Raw genomic sequence first — 17,666 nt, 5'->3', positions numbered from 1 at the left:
AGTTGATTCTCTGAGGAGTGGGAAGCCAGGGTAGAACGGTTCCCTGAGCCTGGTGCAGGAGAGGACACAAGTTGCAGAGTTCTGAATAATCTGCAACTTGTGGAGGGAAGATTTGGGAAGTCCAGTGAGCAGGTATTTGGCATAGTCAAGCCGGGATGTAATGAAAGCGTGAATCAGAGTCTCGGCGGACTGCGGCGTGACACAGTGGCAGAGGCGGGCAATGTTGTAGAGGTGTGGAAAGGCGGAACGGGTCATGGCACAAATGTGGGGTTCGAAGGATAGCTGAGGGTCGAAAAGGACACTGATGTTTCGGATTGGCTTGGTGAGGTGAAGAGTGCAGCCATGAATGGTGACAGTGCCAGAGGCAGAGGTGAGGAGGCGCTGCCGGGAGCCAAGCAGGAGGGCCTCTGTCTTGCCAACATTGAGCTGGAGGAAGTTGGCTCACCTCCAGGACTTGATGTCAGACAGACAATTAGTGAGGATATCAACAGTCATGGAGTGAAGGGTGGGGGCGGCAAGATAGAGTTGGGTGTCATCTGCATACGTGAGGCAATTGACCCCATACTTTCGGATGACATCGCCGAGTGGGAGCATGTATCGATTGAAGAGGAGGGGACTGAGAACAGAGCCCTGAGGGATGCCACATGTGACAGTGCAGGGGCTAAAGGAGAAGCCGTTGGTGGCCACGAAGTGCAGATGGTGGGAAAGGTAGGACTGGAATGAGGCAAGAGCAGATCCATTGAGATGGAAGTGAGAGGAGAGGCAGTGGAGAATAGAGTGGTCAACAGTATCGAAAGTGGCTGAGAGGTCGAGAAGGACGAGGAGACAGAGAGAGCCCTGGTCGCAGGTGGACAGAATGTCATTTGTCACTTTGACCAGGGCTGTCTCTGTGTTGTGAGCAGCACGAAACTCAGATGGGAGGGGTTCATGGAGGGAATGTTGGGAGAGGAAAGACCGAAGCTGGGAGGCAACATTAGCACAGCATCTGTGTTCCAGACACATCTTTTCTCTCTCTGGTCTGCTTCTGTTATCCTCCTTCGTTTTGCATCAACATCTCTTTAACCCATTACCCTTTGTCCTCCACATCATTTTCTCATTCGTCTTTCTTGCCCCACCTCCCTTCTCTGCTAGTCCTTAAAATCTCTCCCTCCCAACATCCCCCAGTTCTGAAGAAGGGTCTTGAACCACTTTCCTTTCTCCATAGATACTGCCTGACCTGCTGAGTGTTGCCAGCGATCTCTATTCAGAACATGTGGTGAAGACCTCCTTGAGCTAAACCACGTGATGAGATCATACACACACACACACACGTTAACATCATCAGAAGCAACCACATATGCTTCATGCCGTGTTTGTATTCTACTGCTGCCACTGAAAACAGACTCAATATAAACGGGTATCACTGCCAACTCAACACGTACCAACCACCCAATTACAAGTGGGTTTTCATTTTGCCTCCAGAGGCAGCATTGCCCAGAAAGAAGGTTTTGTATTGAGACTGTGGTTGTATATTACTGGGTACGTATGAATTGGAGTTGGTTTGGATCTCTTTGTGGGATGGGGGGAACCTCTAATAATTTACAGTGCAGCTCCAACAGTTCTGATTCAAAAAGGATGCTGACTCACATGCTGATACCGATAACAAAGCCTGATACAACCAGTCAATTGTCATCTAACCAGGGCTGAGAGGCTGGTGCATTAATTGAAAGGAAGATGCCAAGGCTTATTGCAGTGTCCCGATTGCTACCCAGGATGAATTCAGAAAACTCAGGACTAATAGCGATTTGTTCGTTTTTTTCCAAAGTTGCCAAGTCCTGTTCCCTGGTTCAGAAAATATCAGACTCCCCTTTCCTCTCAGTGGCGATATGCCACACCACCGTTGCCACAATCGATCCCACAGTGATTTAACATGAAATGTTATCTGTGATTAAGTAGTCTATAAAAAGAAAATTGGCTTATTTCAAGCACCATAAATGACACATAATTGCAACATTCATTGCTTGTAATGTCCTGCTTACGATGCAGTATTTCATTGTCGTACCATCCCTAAAAACTGACTGCACATTAATAATCTTGCAATCAAAGGCATTGTTGGTGGAACTTAAAGTAAATGTGTTAATGAAAATGAGGGAAATAGTTGTGAGGTATTTAGGGAGCAGAGAAAAAACCCTGAAAGGGGTTTGGAAAGTTCTGGCCAATGTCCACCATTGTGTGATGTTGTTACAATAACTACTTGTGACTGACAGACTCGGTGGGTTTGGGGGGGGAAAGGAACGAAAGCAGACAAGAGGTGAAGACAGGAAAGGGATGTAAATAAAAAAGAAAATACTGATTAAAAATAAACTGAGCGGATTATATTCAAAACTGTCAAAGGCCACGCATGCTTTAAGAGGATCTGAGCATTATTTACTTTGTAAAAGTGTAATTTGCCTGTCAGGAAGCCAGTGCAGTGCATTCAGACTGTAGCATGAAGTGCAAATTACAAATTGACAAATTGCTTCATTTCAAGATTCAGGTGTATTTAGAGCCCATCAGAGGCTGAACCTGCAGTGCTTCCTCTGCCAGCTAAATACAAAAGCCCTAACCTGCAATTGGAGTTACCTGTTTGAGAGATACTGTGAATCCTAGGTCAGGGAGGTCAAGCACCCCTCATCTCCCACATCTACACGAGTAATGACACACTGAAATCAAGCAGCGATGGCTTATGGCAGTAGCTTCCTAGAGTCAAGAGCTGATAATTTGTGTAACCGTGCTGCACATCCCATAATTTCTCTTTCGTATTAAGACATGGTCTCATTCGGAGGGAAAACTACAACACTATTTCACGATAGTGAGACACTGATATTTGACAACTCCTTTAGAGAGACTATCGCTAACTTGAAGAAGATGGAACAAGCCCCCAAAACTATTGTTACTTTTCAAAGTATTTAACTTATTTATTTGTCATTAATTTTCTTCTCACAACTGGCTAAACTCCTGAAATACCTGATATGGTCATGGCTGAAGCAAGGCAATAAAGGGCCTTTAGTTTTATTCTGGAGCCCTCTGAGTAACAAAAGCTGTAGATCAGAGATAAGACTAGGCTGCCACAGGGTTTAGATGCTCTAGGATCCAAAACAAGCAAGTTCCTGGAATCACCCACAACAGTTTATTGGGGCGATAAAAATACTGCATCTTCACAGATTCACAAACAGGAACTGAATCAAAACAATCTTGATAAGAGATATCAACCCCGTTCGCAGCCAAATCCGCAAATCTGTAAAAGTGGCACAGTGCTTCTTAACTCTTGGACAAGTAGGAAAAGCATAGTTACAACACCTTATAATGCCAAAACGCTTGAAAGTGCTTCATAGGTAATTACTTGTCAATGGCAGACAACACAGCAGCCATTTTCATCAGCAAGTTTCCTAAAATAGCCACAAATAAATGACCAATTAATCTGAAGGACTATAGAAGTGGACTGGAAGACATTCCCTTCTCTTTTCAAACACGGTCATTAGATCTTTAACCTCCACTGAGCAGGCAGATAGGACCTTGGTTTTATGTCTCATTTGAAAGATGGCATCTCCAACAATGCAGTGCTCCCCTAGTTCGACACAGCAGTCAATCTAAATTGTGAGGTCAAATCCTAATGGGGGCCTTATGCTGTCTGTCATCTGACACAAAGGCAAAGTGCTACCAACTGAACCAAGATGACACTGCAAGTCTCAAACAACACCTGTTCTTAATTTTCAACAGATGCAACTATTGGATGAAGCAGTCCAAGCATCAATCAACTAATGAACTAACAGTACGCAGAATTTGTCCCGAAGTAAAATGCACATTTCATCGCACAGCAAACTATCAGTTAAGGTGGAGAAGGTCAGGGATCCTAACACAAGAGTTTTTTTGCTGAATTGCTTTTAGTAATATCAACCCATGGAAATTATTTTGAGTCAACAGGTAACAAGCAGGTTACTGCGTGGAAGGAAAGATGCACTGGAGCCAGAGCAAGAAGCAGAGCTGAGGGCACCTTTCAAATGGTTCCTCAGTGTCTGTGCTTCTCTTGTTTAATTGTGAAAGGTTCATGTGAGTGAAATGACACAGATGTAGTCAACTGGGCACTTTTCAAATATTTTGCTTGTAGCAAAATATCAGCAAACACACACACATACACACTGTTGTGATTTAAATGAAACAAATGCAAATCATCTCTTGCGTCCCACATAGTTTTTAGAACCCTTATTATCCTTGTTCTCTAGATAATAAGGTCCTGGTATGAGTTGTTGCTTCCCAGCTTCGATCCTTCCTCTCCCGACTCTCTCTTCACGAACCCCTCCAATCGGTGTCCGTGCCGCCCACAGCACAGAAACAGCTTTGGTCAAAGTGACAAATGACATTCTGTCCATCTGCAACCAGGACTCCCTCTGCTTCCTCGTCCTCATTGACCTCTCTGCTGCCTTCGACACTGGCTCTGTCCTTGGTCCCCTCCTCTTCAATATCTATATGCTCCCTCTTGGTGACATCATCCGCAGACATGGGGTCAACTTCCACATGTATGCGGATGACACCCAACTCTGCCTCTCTGCCTCCACCCTTGACTCCAGGACCACTGCTGTCCTGACAGAATATCTGTTAGACATGAAGTCCTGGTTGAGAGCTAATTCTCTTTAGTTGAACATCAACAAGACTCATGCTCTCCTGATTGGCTCCCAGCATCTCCACACCTCAGGCACTGACAGCATCACCATCCATGGATGCACACTCCCACCCTCCTTTACCTCCTTCAAGACTCATCTTAAGATCCTTCTCTTCGACCGTGCTTTTGATCACGCTGCTTTTCCCCCAACCCTCCACCATCCCTGATCACGACTCCCAGCTCAGGTCCAAAACTCTGACTGCCCAGCGCCTTGGGACGTCCTCTCAACATGAAAGGCGGTATACAAATGTAAGTTTGTTGCTGTTGTTGTTCTCACATTCAAACCCTTCACAGTCTCTCGCCACCTTCCCTCTGCGACCTCTTTCAACAGCACCCACCTGGCCACTCCCTTTGCTCAGCAAACTTCATGTACCCCACTCTATCTACTCCATCATTGGCAGGCAGACTTTCAGCCATTCTGCTCCTGCTCTCTAGAACGCCATCCTTGAGTCCCTACAATTTGCTCACTCCCTCCCTTCCCTCGTTCAAGGCCCTTCTCAAAACGTAGCTGTTTAACCACAGCTTTTGGTCATCTTTTCCCTCACCAACCCTATCAGCTTCCACCCACAGCTCTGTCAAGTGCTTTGAGCCGTACTCCTGATGTGAAATTGTATTGTTATACTGTCCCTCAAATAACATACCAAAGTTAACCTCTAGGCAGACCACATCTTATTATCAGAAATACACTGCACACATAGCCAGATTATCAGCAACACTCTTAAAATAACTCTTCATCACCCAAATGAAATTGGGAAAGGTGTCAAGGATGATCCTGCCTCAGATCAGAAAGCTCCTACCTGCGGCAATGGCCATCTTTTTGTTCACAGTGACTACCACAGCCGTGGTGACTATTACCGTTTCACTTCTGCTCTTCATCCCTAGTAAGAGATATATGAGAACAAAGGAAGATAATCATCAAATGCCAGCCTTTATTAACATTCACAAAATAACTACTTGCTGGTTTGCAGTGTACTGCTATTACTAAAGTTGTCTTAAAGTGATGCAAGTGATATTTTATTAGGGTCATAAGCAGAGATTCTCTGGTCTGCCATTTAAAACCTCTTATCTCATCTAATCACAAAAATCAGATGACACAAAGAATCACAAAGCACAGATATCACACAGGAACATCTCATGCCATACATACAATGCATTTGCTGCAAGCAAATATGGTCAAAACACCAATATTTTGCCTGCCCTTTAAACCGAAGTTTCAAAGTAGGCTATGCCAAAGAATGAGCAAACACAGTCGTGAGATGCACACAAATGCGCATACAGGCAAACATATAGATGCACAACGAAACACACGTGGACAGATAAATATGCATAGACGCGCACATTTGCACACACATAGAAGAAACTGTTCAAGGGAATAAATGAGAATGCTAACCTGTGCCTTCCTCAAAGGGTAAATAGTAGAGGAAACTTCCAGCCGGGGTCTCAGCAGCCCTTCGGAACCAGAGGGGGAAGTGGTCCAAGGTGAAAATATTCTCCTTATCCCCAGTTGTCAAGAATTTTCTGCCAAAGCAATACAATGAACCATCAGAGATTATCTAGACAAGGTGTCTTAATCACTGCCAATTCAGAGAAGATAATTCACGATGATTTACTATGGTGGAGCAACTGTGCATTTGTAGGCAAATGCAGCATCCAAATTGCATGCAGTGTAATCCTTAAATAACCACAAGGTTTGCAGGTTTGCAGTACAAGGTGAATGACCAATTTTATTAGGCAGATTGTTGACCAGGACACCAGAAGAAACTCCACTCTCTTTTTGAATAGTGCCATCTGAACAGACAGTACCTGGTTTACAATCTCATCTGAAGGACTGCACTTCTGACAATGCAATACCCCCCACCATTGTATTGGATTGTCAGCCTAGACTATGTAAGGTCATATGTATGGGGTTTGAACTCACAAGCTGTCTCCCTGTTCAAGTAAAATTGACTGAAATAAAGGAAGTCTCTCCTGGTGTCCTGGCCAACAATCGCCTAAAAATAAAATTGCTCATTTATTTCATGGTTGTTTGTGGGACACTCCTGTGTGTAACTGGGGTGCCATGTTTGCTTACAAACACACAGTCACTCCATTTTACTGTAAATTGTGTGAGGCTCCTTCGGATATCCCTCTGACGTGAAAGGCACTAATAATGCAAGTATTATTTAGGATTATTATTTATTCAAAACCAAGGTTTAATAGATGTTCCAGTTCATCTATACTAATAAAATGACAATGTCTATCTGTCTGTTTGTCTGTCTGTGTGCGCTTCAAGAAAGATCTCAATAACCGCTTGACATAGAGACATAGATTTCTACCTCATTAGAAAGGTCTTGCATTTGGGAGTGACATGGGTATATTTGTTTTCGGGTATCTCCGCTCATTCATGAGCTATGACCTAAAATATATTTCAGTTTGCGGTTTTCCTACAGTTACACCTGGTGGCCACCGAGTCAAAGCGGCGTTGTGGCATCGTGCAGTTACACTTGGTGGCCATGCCAGCTGACCATGGCGCTGTGGTATCCTGCGTTAAAGAGCACGCACGTAGTCAAGCAGCGGTGGGAACAAAATAAAGATGGCAGACGAAGCTAAGCCACGGGAACAACAACAAAATTCCATTTTTAAAGAGCCTTTCACATTGGGAGGATCAGTGACTCTAGTGATTAATCCCAGTGATTATAAATTATATGTTTATATTTATCATTATAAAGATGCCGAAGCGAAAATCAAACCTTTCAAGGATAAGTAAAAATGCTCGACCTAAGCGAGAAGGCCCATTAAATGAAACTGAAGAACAAAGAAGAGCACGTCCGCACTTCAATGCTGAAAGAACCGCAACAGCGCGCCAAAGTGAGTTGGCTACTCAAAGAACAGCACGGCCAAAATGAGTCCTCCCAAAGGAGTCCTCCCAGATGAGTATAGATAAAGATGAAAAGTCTGTCCGTCTGTGTGTCAATCTACATTCCATATTGGAATTCTTTGGTTGCAAGCGAAGCTGCAACAGGTACAGCTGGTATTCAATAAACACACAAGCAAATCTGACATTATTTTTATTTTATGAATTGTACCATTTTCCCTGCAGGTGGCACTGTTGCTGTAATAAAAACATGAGCGCAAGGGTGGCATGTACAATGCTGTTATACAATTCCTTTTGTGGATATCATCCATTTTAGATTTCACAAGCGGCAAATGATTCCCGAATTTTTTTACATGATTCACTATCCAGGTTATCCCACCTATTCTCTGGAGACTTGCTGTGAACTCTTTTTGGAACAGATTTAAACTAAATTATCCATACTGGATGCAAATATTCAATTATGTTGAACACGGTTCTATTTTCTTATAGCAGAACTGCTAAAGTGCATGAATATGTATCTGCATAAATAAGTACAAGGTGTGCAATGTAACCCTCCGTGTTTGTGGTATGGTAATACACTGACAAATGGCCCATTGGCCCAGGGTTTCATTCCCATCCTTAACTTTGATTCAACAGATACAACAACATCTTGCATTTATGTAGCGCTCTTCATGCAGAGTAGCGTCCCAGAGCGATTGACAGTGGCGGAGCACAATGTCAACCCGGGAGGAGGTGACCGTAGGCACGGTTGAAGAGGAAGGTCTTCAGGCATGACCTGAAGATGGGGGAGGATGGGGCAAGGCGGAGGGATTGAGGAAGAGTGTTCCAGAGTTTCAGGGATAAGTGGCTGAAAGCGTGGATATCCTTTTCAGGTGGTGCTTCCGTTTTATGTATCTGAGTTCCCGGGCAGAGGTGACTGTGGTGGTAGATAATTCCATGGTGGTGTTGAATGGAGGGAGGGTCAGATATTTGTGGAGACAAGTATCTCCTTGTGCCACTTCTGCCTGCTGTCAGAGAACATTAATAATAACCGTGAAGCAGTCAGTAGCGCAGAATGTTACTCTCTGCCACGACCATGTGAGAAATTGTTATGGAGGCTGCAATTAGCAAAATGGAATAAACCTGAAAATCTGATTATATACAGTTGGTTCTGATCGATGAGGAAACCTGCAGTATAATAATAATCCTTGCATTTGATATACCACTTTATCACAACATCATATTATTCACAGGATTTACTGTTTAGTGTAGTGACTGCGCATTTGAAGGCAAACAATAATGCCCCACCAACGCTTTTTGAACAGTGTTAGGGGATCTTTAATATCCGCCCAAACTGGCAGAAGGAACCTCAGTTCAATGAGAAGTACAACACCTTTGCCAATGCAGCACACCCCCATGACTGTATTGAAGTGTCAGCCTAGACTACAAGCTCAAAATCCCAACCTGGGGTCTGAACCCAGTTACATCGGACTCGGAAAACACCAGGCTGACACCTAAACCAAAGGATGCAGAGAAAATTGTGAGACTGGTTAAATATATTACACAGGTGCCATAGTTAACTTACAGGAGCTGTAGACCATGTGTACAGGAGGCATTGAGCATTATACAGAAGAGCTACAGATACTTATATAGCTGCTGCATCTATTCCTTGTCCTGATCTGACATGCCAGCACCCTCTATTGCCCTAAGACAGCGCACAAGTGCAGGCAGACAGCACCCAGACATTGCCAATGTGAGTGATGTTTATCAGTGTTTGCTGAACAATTTTAGGAGATGAAACTGAGATACGCGACACACCAAACAATATACATATACTTTAACAGGTCCAAGACCCTTATACTGAGATTTTATATCATATATAAGAGAATGGTTAGGATGAGTATATGACTTTAACAATAATAATAATCCTTGCATTTGATATAGCCCCTTATTACTTATTTGAGACATCTCAGAGCACTTTCTAGCCAGAATATACTGTAAAGTGAATTGACTGCATATTTTTGGGGCAAAACCCGGTAGTGGAGTCCTGTAGCTCAGTGGTAAGAGCACTCGCTTTGTAAGTGAGAGACCTAAGTTCAATTCCAGGCAGGGCGAAACCTTGGGCAAGTTTCCTTACTCCACACGCCTAATAATAATCCCTCCAAAAACCAAAAACAATAATTAAATTGGTCATTTTCAATCTACGACTGTTTGTGGGACATTGGTGTGCGCAATTGGCTGCCGCGTTCGCCCACAAACATACAGTCAATTCACTTTACAGGTGTTCTGTGAAGCGCTTTGGGACGTCCGCCCGACGTGAAAAGCGCTATATCAAATGCAAGGATTATTATATTATTATAGTCAATTGCCAGAATCAAACCCAGGCCCTCTTGCTTGCGAGTCGAATGGGCTAACCACTACATTACAGGACTATAGTGTGCCTGACTTGTTAAGTACTCACTGGTTGGTGAGCTTCTCCTTTCCCACAAAGAGGCTTTTTCGCATCAGACCTGCACGAGTGCCCAGGAAAGCCATTTCAATGCCATCCTCATTTGTTCTGCATTACAGTATAAAGAAAGAGGTTTTGATTGAAGTGAAAATGGATAAAAAACATGCACAAGAGTATGTACCAGTAATGTTTATATTTGATGTTGCACCTTTCATGCCAGGAGGACATCCCAAAGCGATTCATAGGATTTGCTGTGAAGTGTCCTGACTTGGCATTTTGTTGGCAGCAGCCAATTTGTGCACAGCAATGTCTCACAAACAGCCATGAAGTGAATGACCCGAAGGATTGTTTTGCCAGGAGTCCGAGAGAAACTCCCTTTTCTTTCTGAATAGTACCACAGGATCTTCAACATCCGTCTGAACAGACAGGTGGAACCTCGGTTTAATGTCTCATCTGAAAGACATACCCTCTAACAGAGAAGCGATCTCCCAACACTGCACTGGAATGACAGTCAAGACTGTGAGTTCAAAGTCTTGATGTAAGGCTTAACTCCACAATGTTCTGACAGAGAGTGCTGCCAACTGGGCTAGTCTGACACCCTATATATATAGGACTAGACAAAGGAAGCTTAAGAAACCATATAATGTGTCTGGTAACAAAGGGTTAAAGGTAGGCTGTCATTAACCTGTAGTAAGCCTGATACCATAACTACTACCATCCAATTGTTTCTCAGCATGCAATGAACTTCTGTCAGTTAAGCAATGTAGTGACTAAAATCTTCCACAAAATCTAAAAATTCTGAACTTCAGTGGTTTCCCATGTTTTAAAAAGTCTATAATAATTATTACAAATATCATGAACTTATTTTTCAAAAAAAAACTTTGATTATAAGGGATGTAATTATATTTAAGTAGTGGGTGCAAGCAGTGGGAGCTGAATAATGTGTGGAAGCCATATTAATGCACGCAACTCCCCACACACATAACCTTACAGACTGCATGACCATCACTTTTAATTCAACTCCCACACTGTATCAGAGCTCAGTTCCCTCACTGTTGCCATCAGCATCCAACATATAACTCAGCACAGAGATAAACAAAAGGGTATTAATACTAGTGATAATCATTTGCCATTCATTTTTAAAAGACAACCTGATGGCAACGCTCACTAACTCACCACTTAGTTAGTCGGTGGTGGGAGGGAGGGAAAAACTTCCTGACAGCAAATATAATTTCCTCCCAATAGCCAAACTGAACCACTGATGGCGGTGGAGACCTTTCTTTTCGACCGTGCCTACGGTCACCCCCTCCTTCCCCCCAGCTCGGCGTCATGCTCTACCACCGTCAAGCACTCTGGGCCTCTATATAAATGCAAGTTGTTGTTGTTGTGGAGACACCGAGGTTCTGAATTATTCCGTCCTACCGAATGACCCAAAAAGTTTTTATTTATGATATTTTAGAAACACTTCACTGGTATTATTGTTTAGTTTTTGTTACAGCTACACTTACTCAGAGGTGTTCATGGCTATTGCTGTCCAGTAAGCCTCAAGTGGAGCAGTCACTACGGCATCAAAGAGAACCTCCTGGACTAGTTCTTCATCGCCTAAGCAGAAAAGGTCAAGAGAACAAGTGACAAGGGCATTTGTTTCAGACAAAATATTAAAAACATTACCACCAATAATATGCCTTACCACCAATAATATGTTTTACCACCATTGCACCAGTGTGATTTTCCCATAACAAACCCGCTATCTTAGTGAGCTGGAGCAGATCAATTAAGATGTACAATCATTTGGTGCAACATTTGGCACAACATGGGCAATTTGCTACTGTAGGCTCACATTGACCAGGAACTAGGTTACTTCTGCTCAATATAATTTCACAGAGGATACTTGCAAAGGAGGGGAGATTTTCATTTAAAAGCTTGGGCTGGATTATAATCCAGATCCCAGAGCTGGAGGGGCAGTGTGCTAATCTACTGTGCCATGCGATCATTTGTCTCCTCAGTTATGTGTACGTTGTAATAACAATAATAATCCTTGCATTTGATATTGCGCCTTATTATGTCTTCGAAATATCTCGAACCACTTCATAGAATACACTGTAAAGTGAATTGACTGTATATTTTGTGGGTAAAATGCAGCAGCCAATTGCGCACAGCAGTGTCCCACAACCAGTCGTGGATTGAGTGACCCATTATTATTTTCTTTTGAAGGGATTATTACCCCTGGAAAGCGATCCACCAATTGACTAACAACCGGATTCCTACTTACTGCTACGTAAACAGGAGTGTGGAGCAAAGAAACTTGCCCAACATTTCGCCCTGCCCAGGAATTGAACCTAGGTCCTCTTGCTTGCAAGGCGAGTACTCTAACCAATACACTACAGGATAAATCGTGATAAAAGCACAAGTAACAAATAATGGGAGTGTTAACCACTCATCTTCCACTCCCAACGATAGGGAGAGGAGATTAGTACAGAAGCAGCTATCTTTGTAAATGCCCCCTTTACAATGTCCGTTATAACATTATCTTTGCTATACATCCTCCTTATAATCTCTCGGTTCTAACACTTTTTGTTCTATGCTTTCATAATCACTGTTAAAACACTATCTTCATTCTACACATTGCAAAGCAGTGTGCTCACAGTCCAAGTCTGGATCCTCTCCAGTGAGGTAGCGAGTAACAGCCTCGAGTTGGCTCAGCTTGCGATGGTCTGGATCAATGTCAGTTACACAGTAAATCCTAGTAAGGAGAAAGAAATGAGCCAGTCTTCAGTTACAGTTTATTCAGTGAATCTGTCAAGTCAACAAGGAGATGCAAATCACCATAACTTCACAAAGTAACCAAGAATATAAGATCCTAATCACAATAGCAAACTGAAGCAATTTGTTTTGATTGATTGCTCAAACTGTTGTACATTAATGACTGCATTTAAGGAGCTTTCAGCACATTCCAGACAATGTATCAGTATATATTACAACTGTTTCTGTGAATTCTGATACAGCTGATACCAACAATTGATCAGGAAAGATACACAAGTTGGCTAAGTGGTGCTCTACAGCACTTCTTCACTAGTTATCCCTGTAACATCTAACTGCAGCATAAGCATTGAAGCTCCTGAAACTCAGGGTGTAATTGCTCGGAATCCCAAAGTCAATGCCTGGCCAACCATCGCTCAACTCACCTGACTGCTGGTGAAACATGAGCAGCAACCAGGAATCACCTACTTGACTATCATTTGTCCAAGGAATGAGTTGTAGAAAAGGCTTAAACAGGCTATGAATTACATTGGATGGCTTCTTACCATTCGTCTGCCAGTGACACATCAGGCTGGAGTAAATCGTGCAACCCTGAAATGTTGTTAAAAAACAGAACATTGAAAAACCTGCTGTTTCTTCCAAAACTCCAAACCAAATATCAAATCAATAAACAAACAAACAAACAAACATCAGCAAATCCTCAAAAATAGAGTAGCAATTTGGGGGGTGACCTTTCATTATAATTGAAATGACTGGACTCGAGATAAGAAGGGTGAGCTGGCACAGCCCCAGAAACAAAGACATTAACCACGACTATAAACACAATAATGCAGCTAACATCACTCGGCAGAATTAAGAAGAAAACTTCTGGGGTTGACAACCTGGAATAAAATGCTGGAAATCCACAACAAGCCAAACAACATTGGAATGTGAAAACTTGGTTTACATTTTGGTGATGACTATTTATCAGGGCCAATGAGTCAGTAATAGATTGTGAAATGCTGGAGAGAGACACAGAAGCCACAATGGGAAATGTAGCGCGAGAGTCACGACATGTGTCTGCACCAAGTAAGACAGAAGCATGGAATCATAGAATCATAGAATTATACAGCACAGAAGGAGGCCATTCGGCACAATGTGCCTGTGCCAGCTCTTTGAAAAGAGCTATCCAATTCAATCCCACTTCCCCGCTCTCTCCCCATAACCCTGCAAACTTGTCCTCGCCAAATAATTATCTAAGTAGATGAACCAGAAAGAGAATGAAAACCTCTGCAACACCCTGGCTGGCAATTTGGCCTAAATTCAAGTCCGTTATCCAGCATTTCTATCTCTCTCCTGCCTGAGCACCAAGTTTGTATCTTATCGTAGTGAGTTTCAAATGAACACTCTGTGGAGGTTTTCCCAGGGTTATAGAAGTTCACTAACCCTCCACTCCAACAGACAGTGGCTACCATTCCTGACCTACATTTGCTCTTTAAAAGAGCCAGCACAGACATGATGGATAGAATGCCTTATTCTGTGCTGTAGATTTCTATGGTTCTATAATTGGAAGATGTTTCACTTAATGAAGGGAAACCATGTCCTGTGGATTTTCACTGCAGCAAAGCTCCCCGAGGCATTCAATCCTTCTTGCCAAAACCTCCAAATTTAAATCCACAGCCTTTTCTGGCACTGTTATGATATTATGTACCTATTTGGTTTTATGCACCCTGCATTTTTAAATTGTTCTTTGTATCATCCCTTCCTATACTGCATTGCAAGATGATATTATTCTTATTGTACAAACTGTTTTGGCTGATAATTTTCTTATTTGCATAAGTTAAAAATAAAATGGCACTCATTCAGGGAGATATAAGATTAGTACATTGAGAACACAAAATGGTAAACTCCCACCTTCTTCCACGGATACGTTTCCCACGAATATATATTCTCCATGTCCTCTGGAAAGAACGACACACAGACTGAAAGAGAAAGCATTTCAATACAACGGTTACCAGTACAGTTGAGAGTATTGTAGGCATATCATAAGAGAGAAAGGATTTTCTGCCCCTATCCTGGCCAACAATCTTCCAACATAAAATTGGTCACTCACTTCATAACTGTTTGTGGGATATTGCTGTGTGCAAATTAGCTGTCGTGTGCACCGACAATACACAGTCACTACACTCACAGTAAAATCCTGTGAAGTACTTTGAGAGTCTCAACAACGTGATAAGGTATGATATCAAATGCAAAGATTGTTATTGTTTTATTATTATTATGATTATTGTAGGTAAGTACATAACATGAATTACAGCAGATACGATTTGATGACAAACAATGTTTGCATTTTATTTTGCTTCTCTAACAATTTCTTATTTACTGTATTGTAGTATTGGGAGTGTGCTGCATTGTCAGAGGTACCATCCTTCAGTTGAGAAGTTAAACAGGCACACCAAGACCTTTGTTTAAGTGGATATGAAAGATCCTACAACACTATTCCAAAAGAGAAGGGAGTTTAATTTGATAGCTGTGGGATCTTGCTGTTTGAAGTTTTCTTCTATGTTTGACCACAAATATATGGTGGCTACACTTACCCGTATAGTGCTTTGAGACATTTTGGTTCCATATCAAATGCAAGGGAGATGATTTTTATTATACAATATTTAGGTACAATATACAATGAACACGCGGATTCACAACTCAGTCAATCCTATTCACTGGATAACTGATGTATCCAGTAAATCCTCTATTTGGCTGCATTGTTCAGCCCCTGAGATGATACTCATGAAACAATATATTTTCTCAGAACTATTTTCTCTCCTTATATGGCGTAAGAGAGAAGCTATGTTCCCAGCAGCTACTCGCTGCAGAATATCCCACGCTTAGCAACATATGTTCCCCTGGCAACAACATTCCCCATCAATGAACAGCAGACTTCAACTCGCCTGCCACTGTGCCCTTAGGCAAAGCCATGACAACAGAAGTAGAAACAATTACTGTTTGGCTTCCTTTTGATCGGATATCACATCACTTTTTCAATCACATCATTCTTTTAGCCTATGTTTTGATCTATAGTCAAGGTAAAACTACAAATTCTACAGCTTTAAATTGCCATTGATGGTAAATATTCGCCTACGAAATACTGTGAAGTACTTGAGAAGTCCTGACGATGAGATAAGGTGCAAGTAATGCCAGATGCAAGGATTATTCTAAACTAAAGTAAGTTAGTCTTAGGAGCCGTTTGATAGGTTGGTTATTTTATAGAAGGACCTGACCTGATTTGACTGACATCACAACCTGGCTGACACGCATTTAGTGTTGCGGATCTTCTATTTTCCTAATGTATATTTCTATACAGAAAATCCCAATAGCACAAAAAGTGGACCAAGGATCTCACCTGAAAGGTGTGTCAGCGATGTGTATGTAGAAATAGTCATTGGTTAGAAATAAGACTCGTTTCTGTAGGTACAACAGGAGAGAATAAAAACCCTCAATTAAATCCGAAAAACTGAATCCGGACATTCAAAATGTGTTTGCTACCGCACTTGTGAAGTCGCACATGGTAGGGATGGTGGTGTAGTGACAGGCTGAGCTATGCTGTCACTATGTGTCATCCCTATTTCCCCTTCATCCTTGTGTTTCCCCCTCTCCACCCCAGAGACCTGCAAAAATCAATCGTGATTTCCCCTATTTCAAGAGCATCACATAATCTGAGGCAGCAGGTATAAAAGCCTTGCTTTAAAGATACATTGGGGCCAGTGACAGACCACTTTACAGAAAAAACAATCAATCACTTGATTCAAATGCAATTTGCTGACCACTGCATGATCCATGTACAACGTCAAAAATAGGAGGGAATTGTATTAGTTATGGTGGGAATGAGGTTCACCCTTTAGAAGCCTGCTCTTGATGGAGCATATGTGGATCTACAAGAATATGAGAATGCTTCGAGCCAGAAACCATCCTTAAGTGGAGAGTGGAAAGACACTAAGTTCAGTCGTCAAATGATTAAACGAATATGAACTTTGATTCAGTGCGTCACAATGACTGAATGCAATTAATATAAATGTATCTCTTACCCCTTTGTCAACCGGTACTCTCACATCCATCGATAACATCCCGGTCTCTCCATTCACCAAAGCTGTCCTTAGCTGCACAACCAAAAGACATTGGCTTTCAATAGTGAGGCAATTAAAGTCACAAATTTGGTTTACTTCACTAAATACCAGTAGTTATCTTAAAAATGACAACAGTTATAAAACATCAAAAGCAATAAATATATTGAAAAACAAAAGCAATCTTCCCGCTTTACTCTTAAGTCTCTTCCTCCTCCACGACTCCCCACTGTGTTAAAATGAAGACGAAGGCAGTTTAGCCTTCCTCCCACAATATCCAGGCTTGGTGTAATTTAGCCACTACCTTTGGATTTATCTTATCTTTCTTCTATTATTCTTAAACCTTGATGAGGTTCTGCATTGTAGATCTTGCCGCTTCACCTTGGCTTCTTGATAAAACAATTTAATTCTCCCATTAATTTCTGCTCTCCTCTTCAAAAGGTTCTGACTTATAACTGATGCTTGCTTACAGTTCCAGTTTATACTACATGAATGAAGAGGCCATTATTCATGAGTGAGCAGGGACAGTATGCTTTGGAAGGGTATTTGACCGCAGAGGACATCAGAGTCATATCCAAACATTTGCAATTCAAAATCCTTTATTTTATGATTCTCTGCAGTTCTATTCTCATTAGAGCGAGGGATGTCTGTGGAGTGCAAATATATTTTGCGATTACATTTAGTTATCTGTATTGAACACTCTCCTGCTCAAGGATGGCAGAGGTTAGGTGCCGTTTCAGAGCTCTCTCTGTTCTGGATTTCAATCATCTACAAAATAAGGTGCTTCCTCGGGTAATCTGCAAGATTTCCAGTAAAGTAATTATGACTGTGATGTGAATTCAGTTGGAC

The 17,666-nt window shown here is 42.1% G+C and overlaps 1 protein-coding gene across 1 annotated transcript in view; it reads right to left on the bottom strand.

Moving 5' to 3' along the window:
• Window positions 1–17,666, bottom strand: part of cacna2d4a (calcium channel, voltage-dependent, alpha 2/delta subunit 4a) — a 181,639-nt gene that overhangs the window by 107,037 nt on the left and 56,936 nt on the right. Inside the window, exons 18-26 of the mRNA XM_042335424.1 lie at window positions 16,782–16,853; window positions 16,100–16,161; window positions 14,614–14,681; window positions 13,266–13,311; window positions 12,606–12,703; window positions 11,469–11,562; window positions 9,973–10,068; window positions 6,069–6,196; window positions 5,476–5,556 (exon numbers count right to left, since the gene is read on the bottom strand). Coding sequence (XP_042191358.1) covers window positions 5,476–5,556; window positions 6,069–6,196; window positions 9,973–10,068; window positions 11,469–11,562; window positions 12,606–12,703; window positions 13,266–13,311; window positions 14,614–14,681; window positions 16,100–16,161; window positions 16,782–16,853 — 745 coding nt within the window. The remainder of the gene's footprint in view (window positions 1–5,475; window positions 5,557–6,068; window positions 6,197–9,972; window positions 10,069–11,468; window positions 11,563–12,605; window positions 12,704–13,265; window positions 13,312–14,613; window positions 14,682–16,099; window positions 16,162–16,781; window positions 16,854–17,666) is intronic.

This window comes from Callorhinchus milii, unplaced genomic scaffold (assembly GCF_018977255.1).
Source record: "Callorhinchus milii isolate IMCB2004 unplaced genomic scaffold, IMCB_Cmil_1.0 Scaffold5, whole genome shotgun sequence".
NCBI classification, from domain to species: Eukaryota; Metazoa; Chordata; class Chondrichthyes; order Chimaeriformes; family Callorhinchidae; genus Callorhinchus; species Callorhinchus milii.
The sequence above is the reverse complement of the archived record's forward strand: the minus strand, read 5'-3'. Positions and strand labels throughout refer to the sequence as shown.